Source organism: Denticeps clupeoides, chromosome 8 (genome assembly GCF_900700375.1).
Source record: "Denticeps clupeoides chromosome 8, fDenClu1.1, whole genome shotgun sequence".
NCBI lineage: Eukaryota > Metazoa > Chordata > Actinopteri > Clupeiformes > Denticipitidae > Denticeps > Denticeps clupeoides.
This window is the reverse complement of record NC_041714.1, coordinates 13513408-13533430: the sequence shown is the minus strand read 5'-3', so window position 1 is coordinate 13533430 and position 20023 is coordinate 13513408. Positions and strand designations below refer to the sequence as shown.

The following is a 20023-nucleotide window of genomic DNA, read 5'->3' as shown; positions in this document are numbered from 1 at the left end:
GGCCGCCCGCTTGGCGTCGTTCCAGCCCGAAGAAAAAGTGCCACGACTCCACAGACCGTACCGAGACGCGGAGAAAGAGCCGGGGGGGAGGCAGAGAGCGAGGAGCCAGCTTTTCCCCTCACTGGATGTGCGTGTTCATTTTTAAATCCCCACGGCGCCGCTTGACGCTTCCACGGAGAAAAGACGGAGTCACGAGTTGGTGGCAGGCGCGGAGGTTCCCCGGCTGATACGCAGTTACACAAGATCCGCAGGAGAAAGGTTCGTGTTGGCGGGGAAAGACGGGCACTTTTTTTTTTTTTTTTAATTATCAATGAACCGGGCTGCAGCGGCGCGACAAGCTTGCTCGGCGTGAGAGCATTCGGGGCTTTAATTCCGTCTGCGTCCTGCGAGCTGTGCCATGATGGAGACTGCGCCGCTTTCTGTTATTTACCATTGTTCGGTTCCTTAAAACCTATATAACAGACGTTATAATGGAGTCAAGTGACTCGCTATTTCTGTGATCTCACCTACGTTACCTGTATGGCGCTTTAATCCCCGTCGTGTAATTAGAAAGTTCCTGATTCAAAAGATCTCTCCAAAAAAAAAAAAAAAAACTCCAGCCCCAGCTTCAGCTCCAGATAAGTCAACGTCAGCTTTAAATGGAGCCTCTGAGGACACATCTGTAGATCCTTCCTATCCCGGTTTTGGTGTAGCTGCACCACCGTTCAAAAGTTTCGGCTAATTTAGAAACGCCATTTATTTGGTGTGGGAAGCAATTGTTCGGTGCATGAGACATCAAAACCCCAGTCCAGACGTCGTTCATGACTCACGACTGGCTGCAAAAATATCAAATAGGCTTTAGTTCCAATGGAACGCTTCATTCATGAACATCTGCACTGATTAAAGAGCAAAACATCTGGCTAGAATACATAATGTACTGAATTGCCCCAATTACATAATTAGTTCAAACTTTGGCTATTAATGTGTACTATTATTTTTACAAATTTGTACTCAAACCCATTTTGTGTGGGTTTGAATAGTGAATGCATATATGATTTTATAGTATCCATTAATTTCTGTTACAATTTCAGTCTTGTTAAAAAAAAAACAAAAAAAACAATCATTTGGCAAATTGCAGCGTGCTGCAGATGCCGAGCTTTTCATCGCACACTCTTGTCTGGGTACACGGACGGCTGCAGGCTGTCTGAAAGGCACGACTAGCTTGGTCTGCAGATGCAGCTTTCTCATGTCCAGTTCGGTACCTGGCGTTTGGATATGGGCCCATCCGATGCTAGGCACAGGCTGAGATTTCTCAAAGTACGGGAACGTCAGATTTAAACACTTAGTTTCTTCACTTGAATGACACTTTTGGTGTGCTTCCAGTTGGTCTTTTAATTAGTAGTTTTACTTTATGGCTCTGCAGATATGCCAAGTAGCTGCGGAACATGTTTGTGTAGAAAGTGTGAGATACCTACGCACTGATGATGTGTTATTTTCAGCACACCATTCAGCAATACCCAATTCACTTATATGAGTTGTTATTTGACCGATATTAACAGAATCTGAAGTGAAGTAAAAATGTCATTTTGTCATTGCGATGCACAGCACAACACAAAGAGCACACAAAACATGTCGACTGCTTTTAACCCATCAGGTGCTGGTAGCAGTCTGGGGGAATTTTCACTTTTTTGTATTTGTCTGTGTGTTGCCAGGTTTAACAAGGCAGTAAACTGGCTGTCATGGATATCTACGATCCTCAGACCCTTGGAATCATGGTGTTTGGTGGTTTCATGGTGATCTCGGCCATCGGCATTGCCCTGGTCTCCACCTTCACCATGAAGGAAACTTCTTATGAGGAGGCCTTGGCCAAACAGCGGCAGGAGCTTGGAAAACCCCAAGCTCCGCGCTCTGAGAAGAAGAAGAAGGATAAGGCTGCAGAGAAACGAAAAGGAAAGAAGAAGGATGAGAAGGTCAATGGGAAGCTCCCAGAGGTGGAGTCCATTCCTGAGAATGTGGAGGCTGTCGCTTCTCCTGATACCAAACCTGCAGTTCCCCCAGCAGCGGTAGCTCCTGCAGTTCCGGCACCCATTCCAGCACCCACCCCGGCTCCAGTAAATTCCCCCAGCCCAGTTTCTGTTTCCGCAGTGTCTGTTGCTGCCCCTGTTGCTGCTGCTGCTGCTCTGCCCGTTACTTCTGCACCCCGAGTCACCCCTGTTGAGATTCCACCTGCCCCATCTCCAAAGGACAAGAAGAAGAAGGAGAAGAAAGTGGCCAAAGTAGACCCCGCCCCCACCCTGGCCCCTGCACCAATCCCGAAACCGGCTGCCAAGCCAGAGCCCGTTGTCAAGGAGGTGCCGGTGATGGCAGTGCCCCCGGTGGGCACCCAGAGAAGTGATCCAAAAAGCGCTCCTGTTGAGGCTCCTCCAGCCAAGGGGGAGGAGCCTAAACCTGAAGCCCCCTCAAAGAAGAAGGGAGGGTCTAAGAAGAAGTCAGAGCCAGGTATGGTCCAAATCCACCAATGTATGGCACTGTGTAGATAAAACACATTTTAAATCCTATCATTTATCAGATGTTATATTTACAGATCCCAGATGGTGTGAAATTCATTCCAATCACGATATTCAGAAAGTCACATTCTGGAACTGTTGTGTGGTCATAACTTACTAGTTGGTATTGTTGTCCATTTTATTGCATTTTGTGAATTGAAAGTTGCTTTAGATTTCCATCAGGAAATGTGTGACACAACTTGTGGTGCCAAATACAAAGTTCACTCTGACTGGGTGTGACTACGCCTCCTGCTTTACATAATTGCTGCTATTTTGTGGACACAGCTGCTCTGTTTTATTTTGCCAGGCTGGATTTTATCTCCATTTTAATATGAATTTTATATGAATTAATCCTTTGTAATCAGACAGTTTTTTTTGTTGTTGCAAATGAGGAATACAACTCCAGCTTCAGAACAATGGGAAGCATAAAGGCCATGCATGGAGTACAAAAGAAGCATGTGCTGTGCTGAGGTATGAGTGGAGAGTCTTGATAGTGGTGGAGCTGCTCTGATGGGCATCTGGAGACGAGAGCAGCCTAGACTGCGATCGCGGGGTGTGTAGGGTGGGATCGTATGTGTAGGGAAGTGGTGAGCACCTTCACTGCTCTCACGATTCGATTACGATTACCAGTGCCTTGATTATTGATGCATCATGCTTCATCTCATAAGTTTTCAAATTTTTTTTTTTTCCAAATTCTGCTTTCAAATACAAGAGTCTTTTTCGACCGTGTGGATGCTCTGGTTTGCTACAATGAGCATGAAAAACGGTCTGTGTTCAGTCCGCGCTCAACTGACTCCACAAACGGCAGAAAAATGGCTGGTTCAGGCGTCCATGCCGTCAGGTGAGCGCGGACTGACCACAGACCGTTTTTCATGCTCACTGCTGCAAATCTAAAGCCAGGAGGAACACTGCATGCGCTGCGCTCGCCGTGAGGTTTACGCTTCTTACAAAACAACGGTTTGAGCTCAACATGCACCTTCCATGGGGCTAAGCGCAAAAAAATATGCATGAGATGATAATGTCGTGTTGTAGATCCGTATCGACCCCATTGAAAACAGCGTGCAGTGATCAAAGTTCTGTGCTGAACTCCTGCCGGCACAACTTTTTAACGAGAATTTTTATGCCGCAGCCAGAAAATCACCAAACGTTGTCATTGCGATATAATCGATGATATAATCGTCCACATCTGCATCGCCATGTATCGATTATGAGCTTAATTTCAACACCCCTTTGTATGAGTGCAGTGGTCTACATCAATTATAAGGTTTGTGTAGGTCAATTGTGTTCTTCCTCGGCTGGCGGAATGTCTGGATTTAGCTTAAGCCCTCTGTTCTGACTGGTTGTGTGTGTGTGTGTGTGTGTGTGTGTGTGCGTGCGTGTGCGTGCGTGTGCGCGCACGCGTGCGTGTGGTCATTTCGACAGCTTGGTATCATGTAATGACCACCCACCTCGCCTGCCAGTGAGGTCTTGAGAGAGGAGAACAGGAACAGGTTTTATGGGCTCTTGTGGTGCCCAGTTAACATAATCATTTGCTTAATAGTTCATTTATGATCCATCATGTCATAACTCATTCATCAGGCCTGCATTGGAGATATCCGCTTCCATGCTCTAGCTTCTGTTCACTTTCTGTGGTATGAGTGCTTGGCCGACGGCACTCGGACTGTGAGAGCTGGACGTGGCCTTTTGTCAGAAACTCGCAGAGTGCTGTGGCCAGTCTGGGAGAAGAGACATGGCACGCTGCAGTGGGAGGGGCTTTTGCAGAACTGTGGTCATTGGGCTCACTGAGAGAGGGTTTTTTTTTTTTTTCCCTTAACAGTTCTTCACTCATTCATAACACTATAAAAAGTGCTATGTGTAGATAATGTACACGAACTGTCTTTACAGAATTTACAGAAACAATCAAATAGAAACAAGGAGTAGCTGCCTGCCTGGTGGTATGTTGGGCCACTTAGCCCTTTTTATTTTTGGCACCCAAAATTAATGTTTAAATAGAGGAGGAATAGAAATTATTGACACACTCTACTTCCTAATTTAGACTATTTTAACCCCCTCCTGTCAAAGACCGTTAATAATGTAGGTTTGAATGAGGGCTTCTTATAGAAAAAGTCCAGTGCTGTGAGTTTTCCCCCATTGTCTCCTCAAAGCCCCTGGTGGAACGTGGGAAAACGGGAGCTCCACACAAAACACACAGGTGTGTAAATCCTGGCACGCCCGCCGTGGGCACTTCAGCCGCCTGTCAGTGGAGAGACGAGATGCTCTGTCCTATCCAAACATCACCATAGCATCAGCCGCACTGTTGTGTTAAGGTCACAAAGGCTTCCAGTGGCCACACAATGGGCACAACTCTGGTGCCAGACTCTGTCTGGTGCCACTCTGCCCATCAGACATGCCAGCCGATGCGGTGCAGGCTCCAGCTTGGCTGTTGCTGGATGTGCATCTTCACCTTTTGGCCTGCTTTAATGAGGCACGATTCAGGGTCTTGCGAAAGGGGTGTGGCTTAAGGACCTTGTATACCCCTGATCTGACAGTGAGGCTGTAAATATGGTAAACATTCCATCAAATGTTCCAGAGTTCACACCCTGTGCATTTTTTACATGGTCACTCTCTGCAGCTGTGGCGGCTGACCCAGCGGATACGCCCCTGTACCTTCCATACAAGGCCCTGGTTTCCACGATGAAGAGTATGGTGTTTAGCGAGGGCGAGGCGCAGCAGCTCATCGAGATCTTGAGCGAGAAGTCGGGAGTCAGACAGGACACCTGGCGTACGGTATGTTTGTTTTTTTTTTTATATAATTCATAGTAATGGTTGGGGCAGAGGAACCATGTTACCCTCAAAGTGCCTACTACACAAATCCAACCACAACAATCATGTCCCTGATCAGCATCGGAGGGTCTGACCTGTGAAACTGTCTTATTTTCATTTTCTTTCAGCAGCCGCACACACAATATTAATTTGCTTAAAGCACATTTAAACATGAAATGTTCCCTCACATGCTTTACAATATGCCAGACAGATAAATCCTTGCATGCAGTATTATCAGATACTTGAGAGTAGAAATTGGTTTTCGGCTAAAGGAGAGGATCCGGTGCTGCAGTAGGTCTGAACACCTTCACCTTCTCCCCTTTGTGTTTGGACCCTGTTCCTGCAGTAAATCTGCAACGTAGCATCTAATGCTCAGCATTGACCTAAACAAGATACAACATAAATGATTGCATAAATGTCATTCGTTCTATGAATGGACCCTCTGGAGTAATTAGTAATCACTATCCTTCTCACACCCATAAATACACATGAGTATCAGCCTCATCAGATCAAACCTGTTTCTAAGCTGTGTTTCTCTCATCACTCGGGTTTCCAGGTCAATTTGTGAAATAATAATGTGTGTTTTTAGGCTGCACAAAAGGGTGACCTGGTGGTGTCTCTGAAGAAGCAACTAGAGGATAAGGAGAAGCAGATAGCTGTTGAGCAGAAGGACACCATCTCTGCCAAAAACCGTTTGAGGGATATGGCCAAGGTTTGGGGTTCCTTTCATTTCCTCTCGTTAAGGGCCACAAGCAGTCAGTGTGGCTCTTTATTTTCTCCTTTTCTCCAGTTCGCTATTAAGAGCTGCTCTCTATGCAGGAGCTGTCAGCAGAGAAGTCCAAGGTGGCTCAAGTGGAGACACGTCTGAGCTCTCAGCTGAGCGCTCGTGAGCAGGAGATGATCGCCCTGCAGGCTCGTATGCAGGCCAGTTACCAGGACCACATGGCTGAAACTCACAAGTACAAGGCAAAGGTCAGGGGTCACTCTGCTCCCAAAAACTATTAGTATAATAATGTAATTCACACTAATTTGGAAAAAATAGACATGGATACAGTGGAGTGCAATGCCTTGTGCGTGCATGAGATATGGACGATGCAAGATTGAATTTACCACATTTTCCCTCTTCCTGTTTTAATGTCTAATGTCATTGCATGGAGTTGTATTGCACTGAATCATTGCAAAACACTGAGCCATGCACATGCAAAAGCGGTCTTCTTTCCGTGTGTGTGTGTGTGTGTGCGTGTGTGTGTGTGTGTCTCCAGTGAGAATGTGGAAAGTGCAGCTCTGTGACATTTTATACTCCTAGAGTATAATATTTAATGTCTTTGGTTTCTCCCCTCAGATCCAGAGCCTGCAGGACCAGCTGGATAAAGGTCCCAGTGCTCAGATGGCCCGTCTGCAGCAGGAGAACTCAATCCTTCGAGATGCACTCAACAAGGCAACAAGTCTGAACGAGAGCAAGTGTGTCATCGAAACCCAACCAAATCGAGAGCCCGTCGCAGTCACCCAACAAACCCAACCAACCCCACTCTCCTCCGCTTTTCCACAGACAAAACGCTGAACTGGCCAAGCTGAGGCAGGAGTGCGCCAAGCTGAACAAAGAGCTGAGCGAGAAGGCTGGCGCCCTGCAGGCGGACGAGCAGACCAAGAAAAGCATGGAGGCCAAGGTGGCGGCTGCTGAGGCTCAGCTGTCCCAGCTTCAGGTGCACCATCACCGTAATAAATAGTCGTTCCGGGATTCATTTGTTTTGTGACTTTGCCCTGTGGGGCGATGTCTCTGTAGTTCTCTAAATATCACAGATTCAGACCAGCCACTTCTCCTGGAATAAGTGTTAAGTCAATAGAGAACTAGACTAAAATGAACTCTGTAAAAACTGTCACAGCCTGTTTGTTGCATTTATCTGCTAATTAATCATTTCGGAAGAATGCACAATAGAGAACACTGGGCGTTGCTTTTTAGCATGGCACAGCTGAGTCATTGTGTTATCTGAAGTCTCCGGTTTTTATCTTGAAATTTCGGTGTTGGTGTCCTCTCATTCAGTACAGGGGTGGGAATCCGAAAGAAGCCTTCAGTATGGTGAAATATTGATAAGATGTTCACAAAAAACACTATAGTATGTAGGTGGTCTGTTCTTTTGTCAAAGGTTTAACATCACTGCTGGAAATTTAGTCCCTCCCATTGATTGCTGTAATCTCGCCTATTTTTCAGTAGCTGTGTATGCAGCTCCTCTTTCCCCAACACACACTTTTTTTTTTTTCTTTTTTTTTAAAGCTTGTGCCAAGTCTGGAGTAAATGAGTCAGTTTGTTCTGTAAAGAGAAACCAAGTCCTGCGGTGGAAAGTTTGCAGCCAGATGTGTCCCTGAGCTCATATTTGGAGGTGTGAACTTGTGGCATGAGGCTCATGCACAAGGTTCCTTCCACCTGCCCGCCCCTCTGCACGTGGGTGCTCCTGCAGTATCTGAAGGAGTTGACGTAGCCTAGCGGGAGACACTCGCCTATGAACCACAAGATTATTATTTTTTTATTAAATCTCTCTGGAAAATCTCTCATGACTGCAGCTTGGAGAAATGCGATTCTGCGGATGGTTGTAGTCAGCAGCATTCTGCCGGCAGCTGCTGTGGCTTCAGCCTGCGGCTCTTTGGACATTCACGGCCTTTGATTTATTTCATTGCGGCGCTCATGGTGAAGTGACTTGGTGTCTCACTGCTGCCCCCTGCAGGCCGGTCGGGCAGCTAGCGAGCAGGCACTGCAGAAGAGACTGGAGGAGGTGAGTGAGGAGCTGAGGAAGAGCCAGACTTCTGGCAAGAGCCTGCAGGCCGAGCTGGAGAGAGTCCAGCAGGAGAGCAACGCTCTCGCAGGTCAGTCAGCACAAACAAGTTTACTTCTAACACATGTCTGGAGCATCCTGCCCAACCACATTCAAGAATTTGTAATATACAATTTTTCCCAATAGTTGTGTAAGGTGAAATACTTTGTTATAGCTTATTTGTTTTTTGTCACCCCTTTATGAATTAATATGGAGACAAAGGAATAACATTATTAGTAATAGGAAACTTTGATCATCAGGTTTTACATTTTATTAATACTGAGATGATGTTCAGCAGAGCTGAAAACCCAGGTGGCGAATGCGGAGACACAGAGGAAGGAGCGCTGCACCCAGGTGGAGGTACTACATGCCCATGTGACCCAACTGGAGGTGGAGAAGAAGCAGATGGAGGACAAGGTAGCCTCCGTCCACATGCTGCTGGAGGCCAGTCAGATCCAGAAAGAGGTGGGTCCCATTTCTACACAAAGTTGATTATTATTATTATTAAAACATGTCTGTAGTTTGGATGTGTTTTGAAATGACCCTATCGATCGGTTTGTTCTGGCAGGCCATTAACGTGGCTGAAGTGGAGCATCTGAGGAGCAGGTACGCATGTGTTAAGCTCTCGATCATAGGAAAAGATAGATTCAACATACACTACCATTCAAAGGTTTAGGGCCCATTAGAAGTCACTTTTATTCTCCACGAGAAATTATTACTATGATTTTGTAAATTACTATTTCTAGTAGGAACATTTGATGCACCAAATACTCAACTAGTGTGAATTTGGTCAGTTTCTTGCTCTATTAAGATCATTGCAGAAGGATTGTCAAATAATCAAGTGTCAGACATTGCATTAATGAAAACAGCAACATTCCATTCGAACTCAAAACTAAATTTTGCTGATAATAATGGAATAACATCAGAGAGGAACTTTAACAGCCCTTTCCAGATACCAGAGTCACTTACAACTTGAACAAAGACAGGAGTTTTGAACCAAACAGTAATTTTCTATCAGACTTTTGAATATTAGTGTATGTAGTTCTAAAATGTTCTTTAGTCCAAATCTTTGTCAATAACTGTGTACGCACATGTGTTTTTTTTGTTTTTTTTTTGTCATGTAGTCTTAAGGAGAGCGAAATCCAAATAGCTTCACTCGAGGAGCAACTGAAGCATCTGACTGAAATGAGGCAGGAACCAATCAGCAGTGCAGTAAGCTGTGTGCTCCTGAGCGCTCCTCCATGATTTACTCATGCTGGAGTTTCCGTTTTCACTAACAGTCATCTCCAATGCTACAGGTTTCGGACACTACCGAGGCAGAGAAGCCACCCAGCGAGTGCGTATCCCTCTGAGCCCTGCTTTGGACCTGTGACTAGGTTAAAAATGCGATTAGCACGAGGCACGCAGCTCCTGAAGCCGATGCTGTTCTGCTTTCAGGTCTGTTGAGCAGAGGATGCTTGAGGAAGAGCTGAAAATGCTTAAAGAAGAGATGGAGGCTGTGAAGAGCGCCAGAACGGTAAAATCTTCCTTAAATGGACTCATCTGCCTTGTTCTCTGTGTTTTGATTTAAAGTGGGATTAAAAGCCAAAATGTGAGTTTCTGCTTTTCAACCGTCTTTACCAGGCGGAGATCTGTGCAGAGGTGGAGCAGCTCCAGGTTTGGTAAGATCCATGCCCAACGCCCACGTCTGACCAGAAATCTGTTTATTATCTGTATTTGACTCTTCTGCACTGTTACTGATATTTCCAGCTTGAAGGAAAGGGAGACCCTTCTGACATCACTTGAATCCGAGCTGCAGAAAACCAGAGAAGAGAAGGTGACTGTCCTGACTCCATTTTTTTTTTTGTGTCTTGGTCCGAACTCGTGTAGACTTACTCTGCATTTTTTTTTTTTCTTCTTCTCCTTAAATGTTAGTCTGTCAGCGCAGCTCAGCTGCATCAGCTCCACAACAGGTGGGTCCCGTTCAGTGATATTTTTATCACCGCACACATGAACGTAAAAAACGAATCACTTTGTGTTGCGCACACAGCCTGAGTGAGAAGAAACAGCAGCTGGCGTTGCAGGGGGTGGAGCTAAAGGAGGCGCATCAGGGTGCGGAGCTGGTGAGATGGCGTGGTGCTCACAGCATGTTCACCTCATCTGTCCCATAATGCTTTTCATCTCCTAATGCACAGCTTGCTTTTCTGTTCTAGCGTTCTGAGCACACAGCAGAGCTGGCACATCTGCAGAGCAGGTATGTTTTTTTTTTTTATTTTATTTATTTTTATTTACCTTGTCCATATCATTCATACCCCTTCACAACCGATGTAACGCATGAGCTCCACGATCCCAGGAGATGGTGTATTCCCATGTCCTACCTAACTAATGTCATTTTGCAGGTTGACCGAAAAGGAGACAGCAGTCACCTCGCTGCAGCATGAGCTCGAGCTATCAAAGTCTGCAAACGAAGTAAGTCACATAAACAATAACAGGTCAAGGATTCCATGTACCAGATATTGAAAGAATGTCATTTCTATAAGGACAGCGGTTTGCATGGTAGCCTTACACATCCAAGGTAGGACCTTGTGTGGGTGGAGTTTGCTCTGCCTGTGTTGCTCTGCCTGTGTTGGTGCGGGGATTCCTCCGGGTTCTCCTATTTCCTCCTGCCCAAAGGTCCTTATTTATTTCTACTCAACTATTTCTAGACAAATTCTATGACATTTAGTGAACACAACCCACATGCAAGTTCTGTTATAGCCTTGGGACGCACAGCCCTCCACCTACAGAACCACATCAGACCAGCTGCTTTGTTAAAAATACATTTTTTTTTTTTTTTTTTATTTTCCATCCCAAACACGTAGATGTAACTGAGTGGGTGACTGACTAGATGTGTTTTTCAGGCACAGTTAAGAGCGTTTCAGACTGAAACCAAAGAAGTTCTCCGTGCAATATTTCCTCACATGGTTATAGACACAGAACAGGTAAATCAAGTTAAATATATTTTTCTCTAAACTTTTTAGTCCTGATTGATCCTTGTGATCTGGAGTGTAATGAGGTTAGAAAATCTCAGTCTTTCTCTTCCCCTCTTTTTAAAGATCCACTGGCTGCAGGACTTTGCACAGAAAGCACAGGAGACGCTCAGCCAAAGTCAACAGAGACAGGAATCTCAGCATTGCTCCGAACTTCCAGTAAGAACCCTCGCAGAGAGCTCATTACGCTGTTCCCATGTCGGGAACCAAATGTTCGTCCAGGGAACCTGGTTCTGATTTTCTGATTAGAAGTGCAAGCTTTTCTAGCAGCCATAATCTTAAAACCTAAAACAATATATATACACATAGGGGTGATATGGCATCCTAAATGAACTCTTGTGCTGAAGGAACTGATGAAGAGGCTGAGGCAGTCGGAGGAGAGCCACGGCAGCCTACAGGCAGAGTGTGAGCAGTACCGACTGGTGCTGGCTGAAACGGTGAGCTTCTCATCACTCGGACACATGTGATTGCGCGTGGGGGACGGGACTAAGCCGTGTGCATGTGTTCCCAGGAGAGCATGCTGAAACATCTCCAGAAGAGCGTGGAGGAGGAGGAGCAGGTGTGGAAGTCCAAGATCGCCGAGTCAGAGGGCCAGCTGAAGAAGGTGAGCTTTGTCAGCTACAATTTTTAAATCCACATCTTGAATTCCCATTTTACAATCATGTCGCTCATTCTAAGTTGCAGTCCTCCCTTCCACAGGCACAGGAGCAAGTCCACTCTCTAGAGCAGACAGTGGATGGGCTAAGAAAAGAGAACCAAAGTGCAGAACAGGCATGTGTCCCTTGACTTCACTCCCGAAATTGACACTCCCCCATTTTACACTTGTTCACGTCTTGTGTCAAAATGCTTGTGATGCATAATCACGTTATTTAATGTGTTTGATAGAATGTATGAATGCATAAAGTAACTTGTTAAACAAAATCAAGACAGAGAGGCATTTTATAGGCACAAGGGAACCAAGCCTAGGCATGTTCTTAATGGAACAAAGAATCCTTAATGGGATTGAAAAATCATTTTCAGTTCTGCCCAATTAGACACAATGGTAATACAGTAGTTCATTTGGGTCCTGGCCCATCATGCAACTCTCCTGAGATTTTTGCTTTGTTTACTCAGTCAGAAGACTACTAATTCTGAAGGCACAGTCACATGATTAATTGTGTTAATTAGGCACATCCGTCTTCTGCTTTCCCTTATGCAGCTGAAAGAGCAGGTGATTCTTCTGGAAGCCCAGCTAGAGAAGCAGGTGGAGTCTGCGACATCTGAGAATCAGAGCTACTCTGCAGAGACAATTCAGGTCTTTATTTTTATTTTTTTTTTAATAAATAAATATCTACATTCTAAATATCATGTTGTCATAATGAAATATCCTTTCTATTATTCATCAGTTGAAGCAGCTGCTGGTAGAATCTCAGACCCTGCTGGATGTGACTCAGAAGGAGGCTCGGGCCCAGAGGGAGGAGCTGAGTGTGGTGAGTTGGCGCTCTGGCGCATACAGGAGGCGGAGCATACAGCCAGTGACTTGTGCTGAATGGCTGCTTCCTGTTCCAGGTCAGACAACAGCTGAGCGAGATGACTGAGCATGCTCAGAAACGGGAGCAGCAGAACGGCCAGCCTGAGTCAGAAGCTAGTCAGGTCAGGGAGTGCAGGGGCTGCTGGGAAATGTTAGGCCCTGGTGGCTACAGCAGCCATTACCTAACTAAAAAAAAATATATATGAGAACGGTCATATGCTTTCTGCGCAGAAAGTAGTTAGACTAACGCCGTCTGTGATGCTGCTAATATCTGTTCTGGTGCGTGTCACTAGTTGTCTTTTCTCTAGCAAGCATGTTCACTTGGCCTTGCCACTCACTTCTCTTAACTGAATTGTTCAGTTTCAAAGAAATCTTCCCCTTTTTATTTCTGCTTGGCAAACAACTCTGTGGAAATTGATCCAACTAATCCTGAGATGGTTTGTGTCCACACTGGTTGGGCGTCACCGCTGTAACCATTAAGAAGTGTGCTCACTTTCCAGGGCTTCACTGGCGGCAGCATTCACATTCCCACTGTTGGTTTTGGATGCTTTCCTTTCACCATTACTAATGCTTACTCTGTTGGTCCAGAGAGAGAGTGTGTGTGTGTGTGTGTGTGTGTGTGTGTGTGTGTGTGTATATACACACTCTGATGTAGCTCTGTTTTGTGCAGGTCCAGGCTCAGTTGAATGTTGCCATGGAGAAGCTTTACGATGAAGAAACCTTTAAGCAGGAGCTGCTTGAAGATTTTGAGCAGGTATTCTAGACTACATGCTCTTGTAAATTTATATTCATTTTCGCACTGAGTTGGTGAGGGGTTCTCACTCCAAATTACACCAACTGGCCAGACAGTTCTCACTGTCCAACAGCACTGGAGACACGTGCAATGTAGCAGGTTTGGCATCCGGGAGTGAAACATCTGATGTTTGTGTATTTATCTGGCCCTACAAGTCTGATGTCCAGAAGGACTGGACACAGTACGCTCAGTCTACTTTAGTGTCTGTTCACTCTTATCTGTACTGTAAATAAAATACTTTTTTAGACTGTTATGTCTAAAGTAAACAAGCAGTCCAACTCTCACCCCGTATCCATCTGTTCTTGCAAACCTTGTAATGGACCGGCACTTGGTCCATGACCTGAAGATGTCTGACATGGTCATGAGAAACAGGCCAGATTTTGGGAGAAATCTCTGCTACATTGTGGTGGTTTCATAGACAGGCAGTTGCAGCATCTGGGCATGTTCGGGCTGGTTGGAGTGTTCCCCTCAGGTTTCAGGATTTTTGTTAGAGCTTCACTGCTAGATAAGATTTTTATAGCTATATTCTCTTTCTATGTTCTAGTCTCAGAAGTTGGTGGTCGAGCTTCAGGCCCAGCTCAGTCTGTTGAAGTCTGCCGAAGAGGCTACCGTTACAGACACAGAGGACCTGAATGAGATGAAGGTACCAGTGCTGATGTCTGCAGACCCTTTGCAGGGACACCGTGCACTGTGTGCTGTGCCGCAGTGTTTCACAATGACAATCACTTCACTTTCATTAGACTGTCTAGACTACAGCTGAGACACGTCAGTCCTGACTGTGGAAGTACTACTGATCTTAGTAAAACATGTGGTCCTTGTTTTTGGGTGTAACATGATTAATCACCATGTTCACTGGACCACAGGGGAGACTAGAGAAGGAGAAGAAGCTTTCCAAGGACCTGGGCTTGGCTGCAACCAAACTCCAGCAGCTTCTCCGGGTCAGTCAGGAGCAGCTGTCCAAAGAGCGGGACACGGTCAGGAACCTGAGGGACCAGCTTCAGGGAAAGGTATCTGAGAAATTTCTGTACTGTTCTGTACATGTTAATATTGCAGTAGCAAAATTCTGCCATTATAGTGTTTGTTGCAGTGGTGTATAATATTTGGATTTGAACTGAATGCATTAATTGCAGCATAATAAGAAATATAGTAAATAAGTGTTTTTGCATGTTTGTACTGGTGTCCTGGCATTCAGTAAATCACCATAATAATGCACCTTGAATGCATAAAAATTCAATATCTCCGCTGGTCACAACATGTCTATATAATGTCTTATATGTAAATATCATGACATGTTATAGACTGTTATGCAGTAATAGTCTGTGCATTTAATATGGTGTGATTCAGGTTTAAATATCCTGTGTTTCAGGTGGAGACTGATGAAGTGAAAGAAGGGACCTCTGTCTGAGTGTGATGACACTATGCAACTCGCCAAATTGCCTTAATATTACCCCATTTATGCATTCCTTGAAATTTAAAATAAATAATAATTTTGTACTGTAATTTAAATTGATACTCATTCAGAATCAGAGTAGCAATATGAACATTTCAGTTTTTTTTTTTTTTTTTTTTTTTTTTTTAAGCATAGGTGACATGGATGTGCATTTTTCTTTTTCTTTTATGTTGAACTAAAACAATTTCATCTTTGTACTTCTGACTATGTCAGAAAATAAGCCTCATCTGCCCTGTCTTCCCCCCTCCAAAATGTTCCTGATGTTTGTCAGTGTTAAGGGAAATCGGATGTACGTTAAATGTACATCAACCAGTGCAATTACGTGTGTTTGTCAAAGTAGAACTATTTTAATGGTACACATCATGTGGCATGCCCTCTACTTTGTAGTTGGCTGATGACGCGAGTATGAAGTTGATGGAAAAAATAATAAACTGCAATGGACCTCTTATGAGACTTTGTGCTTCAATATCAAAAAAGACATTTTCCATTACAATTATTGACATGCTTTCACTGTTGACTGAGCAATTTCTGTTGCTCTCTGGCAGCAAAAAAACATTCAGACCTTACAGTGGTTCAGTATTAGTGAGAAGGGGCTTCTGTAAAAATTAAGTTTATTCTGCAAATCCATATGTAGCATGGCCACATTGTATTTTGTTCACAATGGTTGTACTGCTGCTGTACCCCTTTATCCTATGCATGAGCAAAAGGTACAGTTGGGAGAAGAGTAGCTTTTTTAAAAAAATATCCAAATGTACTCTCAGGTTAGGTCCTCAAGATCAATCTGAGATGGTTTATTAGATGGTTAAAACACATTCTGAATAATGTGTTTGTTAGAACCCAGATCTCCAGGACTTTGTAGGGGAACTTTTTACATTAAATTGATTTTTTTTTTTCCATGCTTCACAGGTACAATGAAGTGTGACCTATTGCAGGGTTTTTTTTTTTTTTTTTTTTTCCTCAAAGGTTCTGTTTAGAGGACAAGGCATAAATGTGGGGCTCTTACAAAGCCTTGCCTTCCAGTGATTTTACTGTTCCTCTTCCTCCCAGTTTGTCTATCAGAACGGACGGGTCCTTGGCATCAGAGAGGTCATTCACTTGCCACTCGAATTTCAAGCCTGAAAAATATGAAATAAATTTGGTTACAAGGATTACCATGTTTTCATGGGGCAATAGTGGCCTAGTGGACTCGTAATCAGAAGGTTGCCAGTTCGAATCCCGAACCGCCACAAAGTACCGTCTTCACACACTGCTCCCCGGGCACCTTTCATGGCTGCTCACTCAGGTTATGGTTAAAAGCAGAGGACTCATTTCATACATTCACCATGTGCCGTGCTGAAGTATTTCACAATGACTATCACTTCACATTCACTTTCTTTTCATCCCGAGTTCCAGCTGACCAGGTTGCTTGAGGTCCAAGAACAGCATTTGGACGCTGAATACTTTGCCAGAAGGAAACTCTTAATTACTATTCATTCAAATTCTACATGCCATTCAACCACAAGGGTGGTTTTAATCAAGACTATTGCTTTGAGGCATTTCTCAAACAGCTGGAGGTAGAATTTCTGTCTAAAGTTCTGGAAAAGGATTAGGGGTATAGGAAGTAAGCCAAGATGGTACAAAAAACAACAAAAAACAAGTCTGTAAAGAACAGAAAGCCCTTAAGTTTTCATCACCAGCAAATGTGCTGCACCACAGACATGGCTGAGGGAAAGTCTGAGAAACACGAGGAAGAATTCAAGTTTTTGGCTTGTCCTTCGAATTCCCTTTAACTCAATGTGATAAAGCATCTTTGGTATGTGTTTTAAAAAAAAAACAAAATACTTGACTCGTGGACGCAAACTCACAACTTGCAGGATGTCCTGCTAAAATATTTGCACCAGACAATGTGGAATCCCTGCACTATACCAGACAGCATGTGGTTTTAATGTTATGGCTGGTTGGTCTTTAATAGAAGTCTGGGGCACGGACCAGGACCTACAGGAATTCATCCTGATGTAAAGTCGCAGCCTGAGAAATACCCACTTTGGCAGTTCAACACGCGGGGCTGTAGAACCTTCTCCCACCCTGAATGGTTTCACCTACCAGGAAGCTTCGCCTTCAGGGCACCCTTTGAACTGGCGTACATCATCTTGCTCTTCAGTGGCGCTTCCTCTGGAACCCTGCAAGGAAAAGAGCATAAAACTCTTTAATGTCCAGTCTGGAGAAATCCAACTGCTGTGCCTCAACAGGCCTGGAGGGCATGTGGAGAGAGAGAAAAAATAATGTCGGTGTGTTCATGTTCTCGCTCTTTGGCATGATTCTTCCGATGAACTGAACAGAAAATCCTTCCTTCTGGCGCCCATCAGACCATTTTTCAGAAAAAAATTACGTTATGCAGCAGAATCAAGTTTTCTGATTCTGATAAGAGGGTTTTAAACACGCCGTTAAAGCGACACACACACACACACACACACACACACACACAAAAACAACTCCACCCAGCTGTCAGACAGATGCATAACTCAATTTTTTCAATCGCTATGCAAGGATGCACAGTTGATATTTAGAATCAATATGTTTCAGCGAACTGTGATTGGACAACATCAAGCCAGTGACTGTGAGCCAGACAAATACTCACCACATGATGAAGACCAGGTCCTCCTTTGTGCTCTCCTTGGTAGCGTAGGTACAGTCGTACAGCGCATAGCGACACTCGGTCTTGGGGAAGGTGCCTATGATCTTCTTGAAGACGTCGTCTGAGCTCTCCACGTCTTTGACGATCAGGTTGGAGTCTGTGTCAACTATGATGCTCTTGCCATCGCTGCTGATGCAGAAGACGACCAACTTCAAGCGCTCGCTCTCCACACTGCCCTGGTGGCGCACGCGGATTTTGTCGTAGGTGGTGACCACGTCATCGTCAATCGCAACTCCAGAGGCCTAACAAAACAGCAAGCACGACCTTTAACCCTGTTTCGCACACTGTATATTGAAGAACTAATTATTGTGCAGCGGTGTCCCCATTCTTTCTAAATACTGGTTACAATCCTTGTCCACCTTACTGGTCTTCAAGATCAGATGGTGACGTCTACTTAAGCCATTACTCTTCGCAAGCAATGACGGCCTAGAGTGTTACTGCTGTAGGGGGGAAATAACTTATGGCTTCTTTGAAATATAAAAAGAAGTCGGGCCCTTTAAACTAGGAGATCCTGAAAGGTCGGTCCTTGTGCCAGCTCAGCGGGGTGTAGGTGGCCTCCAGAAACAGCTTCGTTTTCTCCATTTAACCACACATCACATCTTCCATATTATCTACATGAGTTAAACAGCCCCTTGTTCATGTAGCAAAAAAAAACATGCATGTCCAAAAACGAATCAAATATTGGTTTATTGCATAATTTCCTCGTTTTCGTGAAACAGTGACATGATGTGTCCTCTAGACATCAACACGAAACTGTTGCCACATCCACTGCGCGTTTCACGCTTTCAGACAGTCCCTTCCTGAACAGTCTCGGCATTGCTGTCGGGGAAATGGACCTTTTGCCCGACCGGCGTGGAGAACCCGGGCTGCGCGGCCTGCTGGTCCCTCGGTCCGCCGCCGCACCAGGGGTCCCGCTCGGTCGACATTCCTGGGACGCCGAGCGAGTCGCTACTGGCTCACCTGGCGCTTCCCCGCCCTCCGCGCCGCGCCAAATCTCTTTTGTTGGTTTAAATGAATAATGACACGCGCAATAAATGATAAAAAAAAAAAAAAAACTACAACAACAACCACAACCACAACACCGCGCTGTTATAACTGCGGCGTGGCGCGGCTCGTGAGAAGAGTTACGACACACTTTTATATCTGGTCGTCCCTGCAACGACAACAACAACAAACAACAACAAAAAACCGCGTTCACCTTTTCGTTCCACGTTTCGTCCCACAAGCATCAACGTTCTCCGCGATAATTCGCAGCGATAAGGACGAGGACGGAAAGGGGACTCACCATTTTCCTGCGAAGGCGGAGGGAAATGCGGCGAGCAGCGCGGCGCCAGGGATGGTCGGTGAAGGCGGTGAGGAAGAGAGCACGCCTCCTCCTCCTCCTCCTCCTCCTCTACTCCACTCGCCCGATGCTGCGCGCTCCCGTGTGCGCGGGGGCGCGCGTATCCGCAGGTGGGGCGCAGGTGAGCGGAGACCTGCCGCAAACCCCATATAAGGGCAAAACCGCGGGGCAGGTTAACCCGATCCGAGAATGCAGGCAGACGCAGCCTTATTTGGCCAATGTGCGTTGGCTCTTTTTTCTTCTTTTTCCTCCTCCTACTCCTCCACCTCCTCCTTCTTCTTCTTCTTCTTTCGGTTGCAAAATCTGCGTCGCTGCGGATACAAGTGCACGCCGGTGTCTTGTTGCTCAGCCGTCCTGTGTTCTAAATCTAAATCTAAACTACATCTGTTAATCATGTTGATCCCCCCTTTTTTAAAAAAAAAAAAAAACATTCCCTCTTTGGCATTCCTCGTTGATGCGAGGGTCCAGATGTTTCCCTGACTCCTGACGTTCTGTGCAGGCCTGGCGTGCCCCAGAGCATGCTGGGACAGGCTTTGGCAGGGGCAGGAATGTGTAGGTGTGTAGTCCTGGACCACGGTAAGACAGCAGACGTGGTGAAATGGCAGCCACGAAGTGTTGGGGTGTGCCGCATACGTGGAGTTGGAGTTTACTACGAAGTCTTTCCATTGGCTGAAGCAGTATTAAAAGAGTAACACCGTAACTGGAACACTACTTGAACATTTAGATTGCACATGATTGATTATTTTAGGGTAGGGTATTGGCCAGATGTTCAGGTTGCATAGGCCTGTGTTTTGGGACAAAAATGTAATTCTTAGATCACAAATGATCTACAGAACTGAATAATGAGGATACCAGAAATACAGTAAAAAGAATCACCATCGGATTTTATACATATTTACAAAATACAGCATTTATGCATTTGTGACTGACGTTGCAAGGTTCAGGCTTTTTTTTGAAGGTTTGCTTGTGTGAATGAGAACATGGTTAAAATGAGGATGTCTGCAATTGGAGCGGGAACTAGAAGTGAGAATTTACTAATGATTGTGTAATAACTGGACTAAAACTGGAGCGGAATGTTTTAGCTTACCAGTTTACCTTCCATAAAGATTCCC

The 20023-nt window shown here is 45.1% G+C and overlaps 2 protein-coding genes across 4 annotated transcripts; one reads left to right on the top strand and one right to left on the bottom strand.

Annotated features, from left to right (window-relative positions):
* Window positions 1-14: 14 nt before the first annotated feature.
* On the top strand, window positions 15-15343 carry LOC114795214 (ribosome-binding protein 1-like). Of its 3 annotated transcripts, none has more exons than XM_028988154.1 (31): window positions 15-258; window positions 1692-2478; window positions 5137-5291; window positions 5917-6039; window positions 6147-6299; window positions 6670-6788; window positions 6877-7030; window positions 8048-8186; window positions 8433-8599; window positions 8703-8740; window positions 9259-9346; window positions 9433-9470; window positions 9572-9650; window positions 9758-9795; window positions 9884-9950; window positions 10049-10086; window positions 10164-10236; window positions 10327-10367; window positions 10513-10582; window positions 11014-11094; window positions 11209-11301; window positions 11490-11579; window positions 11654-11746; window positions 11842-11913; window positions 12341-12436; window positions 12528-12611; window positions 12691-12774; window positions 13323-13406; window positions 13990-14088; window positions 14309-14452; window positions 14812-15343. In XM_028988154.1, the coding sequence occupies exons 2-31, from the start codon at window positions 1719-1721 to the stop codon at window positions 14848-14850; spliced, it is 3399 nt and encodes a 1132-aa protein (XP_028843987.1). In that variant the 5' UTR covers window positions 15-258; window positions 1692-1718; the 3' UTR covers window positions 14851-15343. The 3 variants fall into 3 exon arrangements, with proteins under 3 accessions (XP_028843987.1, XP_028843986.1, XP_028843988.1); XM_028988153.1 differs by having other exon boundaries at window positions 11827-11913; XM_028988155.1 differs by lacking the exon at window positions 12691-12774 and having other exon boundaries at window positions 11827-11913.
* LOC114795226 (cofilin-1-A-like) lies at window positions 15341-19004 on the bottom strand. The gene is made up of 4 exons (XM_028988172.1): window positions 18855-19004; window positions 17513-17811; window positions 16978-17054; window positions 15341-16010 (listed from the first exon to the last, which is right to left on the bottom strand). Exons 1-4 carry the CDS (start codon window positions 18855-18857, stop codon window positions 15895-15897), a joined length of 495 nt encoding a protein of 164 aa, XP_028844005.1. The 5' UTR covers window positions 18858-19004; the 3' UTR covers window positions 15341-15894.
* Between the last annotated feature and the right edge of the window lie 1019 nt (window positions 19005-20023).

Bases quoted from the DNA above. Each gene is read 5' to 3' on its own strand.
- LOC114795214 (XM_028988153.1), top strand. From the start codon at position 1,719: ATGGATATCTACGATCCTCAGACCCTTGGAATCATGGTGTTTGGTGGT. The intron at 6,789-6,876 runs GTGTGTCATCGA...GCTTTTCCACAG, and splicing joins ACAAGTCTGAACGAGAGCAA to ACAAAACGCTGAACTGGCCA. The intron at 10,087-10,163 runs GTGGGTCCCGTT...TTGCGCACACAG, and splicing joins CTGCATCAGCTCCACAACAG to CCTGAGTGAGAAGAAACAGC.
- LOC114795226 (XM_028988172.1), bottom strand. The intron at 17,055-17,512 runs GTGAGTATTTGT...TTTTCCTTGCAG, and splicing joins GACCTGGTCTTCATCATGTG to GGTTCCAGAGGAAGCGCCAC. The intron at 16,011-16,977 runs GTAGGTGAAACC...CATATTTTTCAG, and splicing joins CCTGAAGGCGAAGCTTCCTG to GCTTGAAATTCGAGTGGCAA.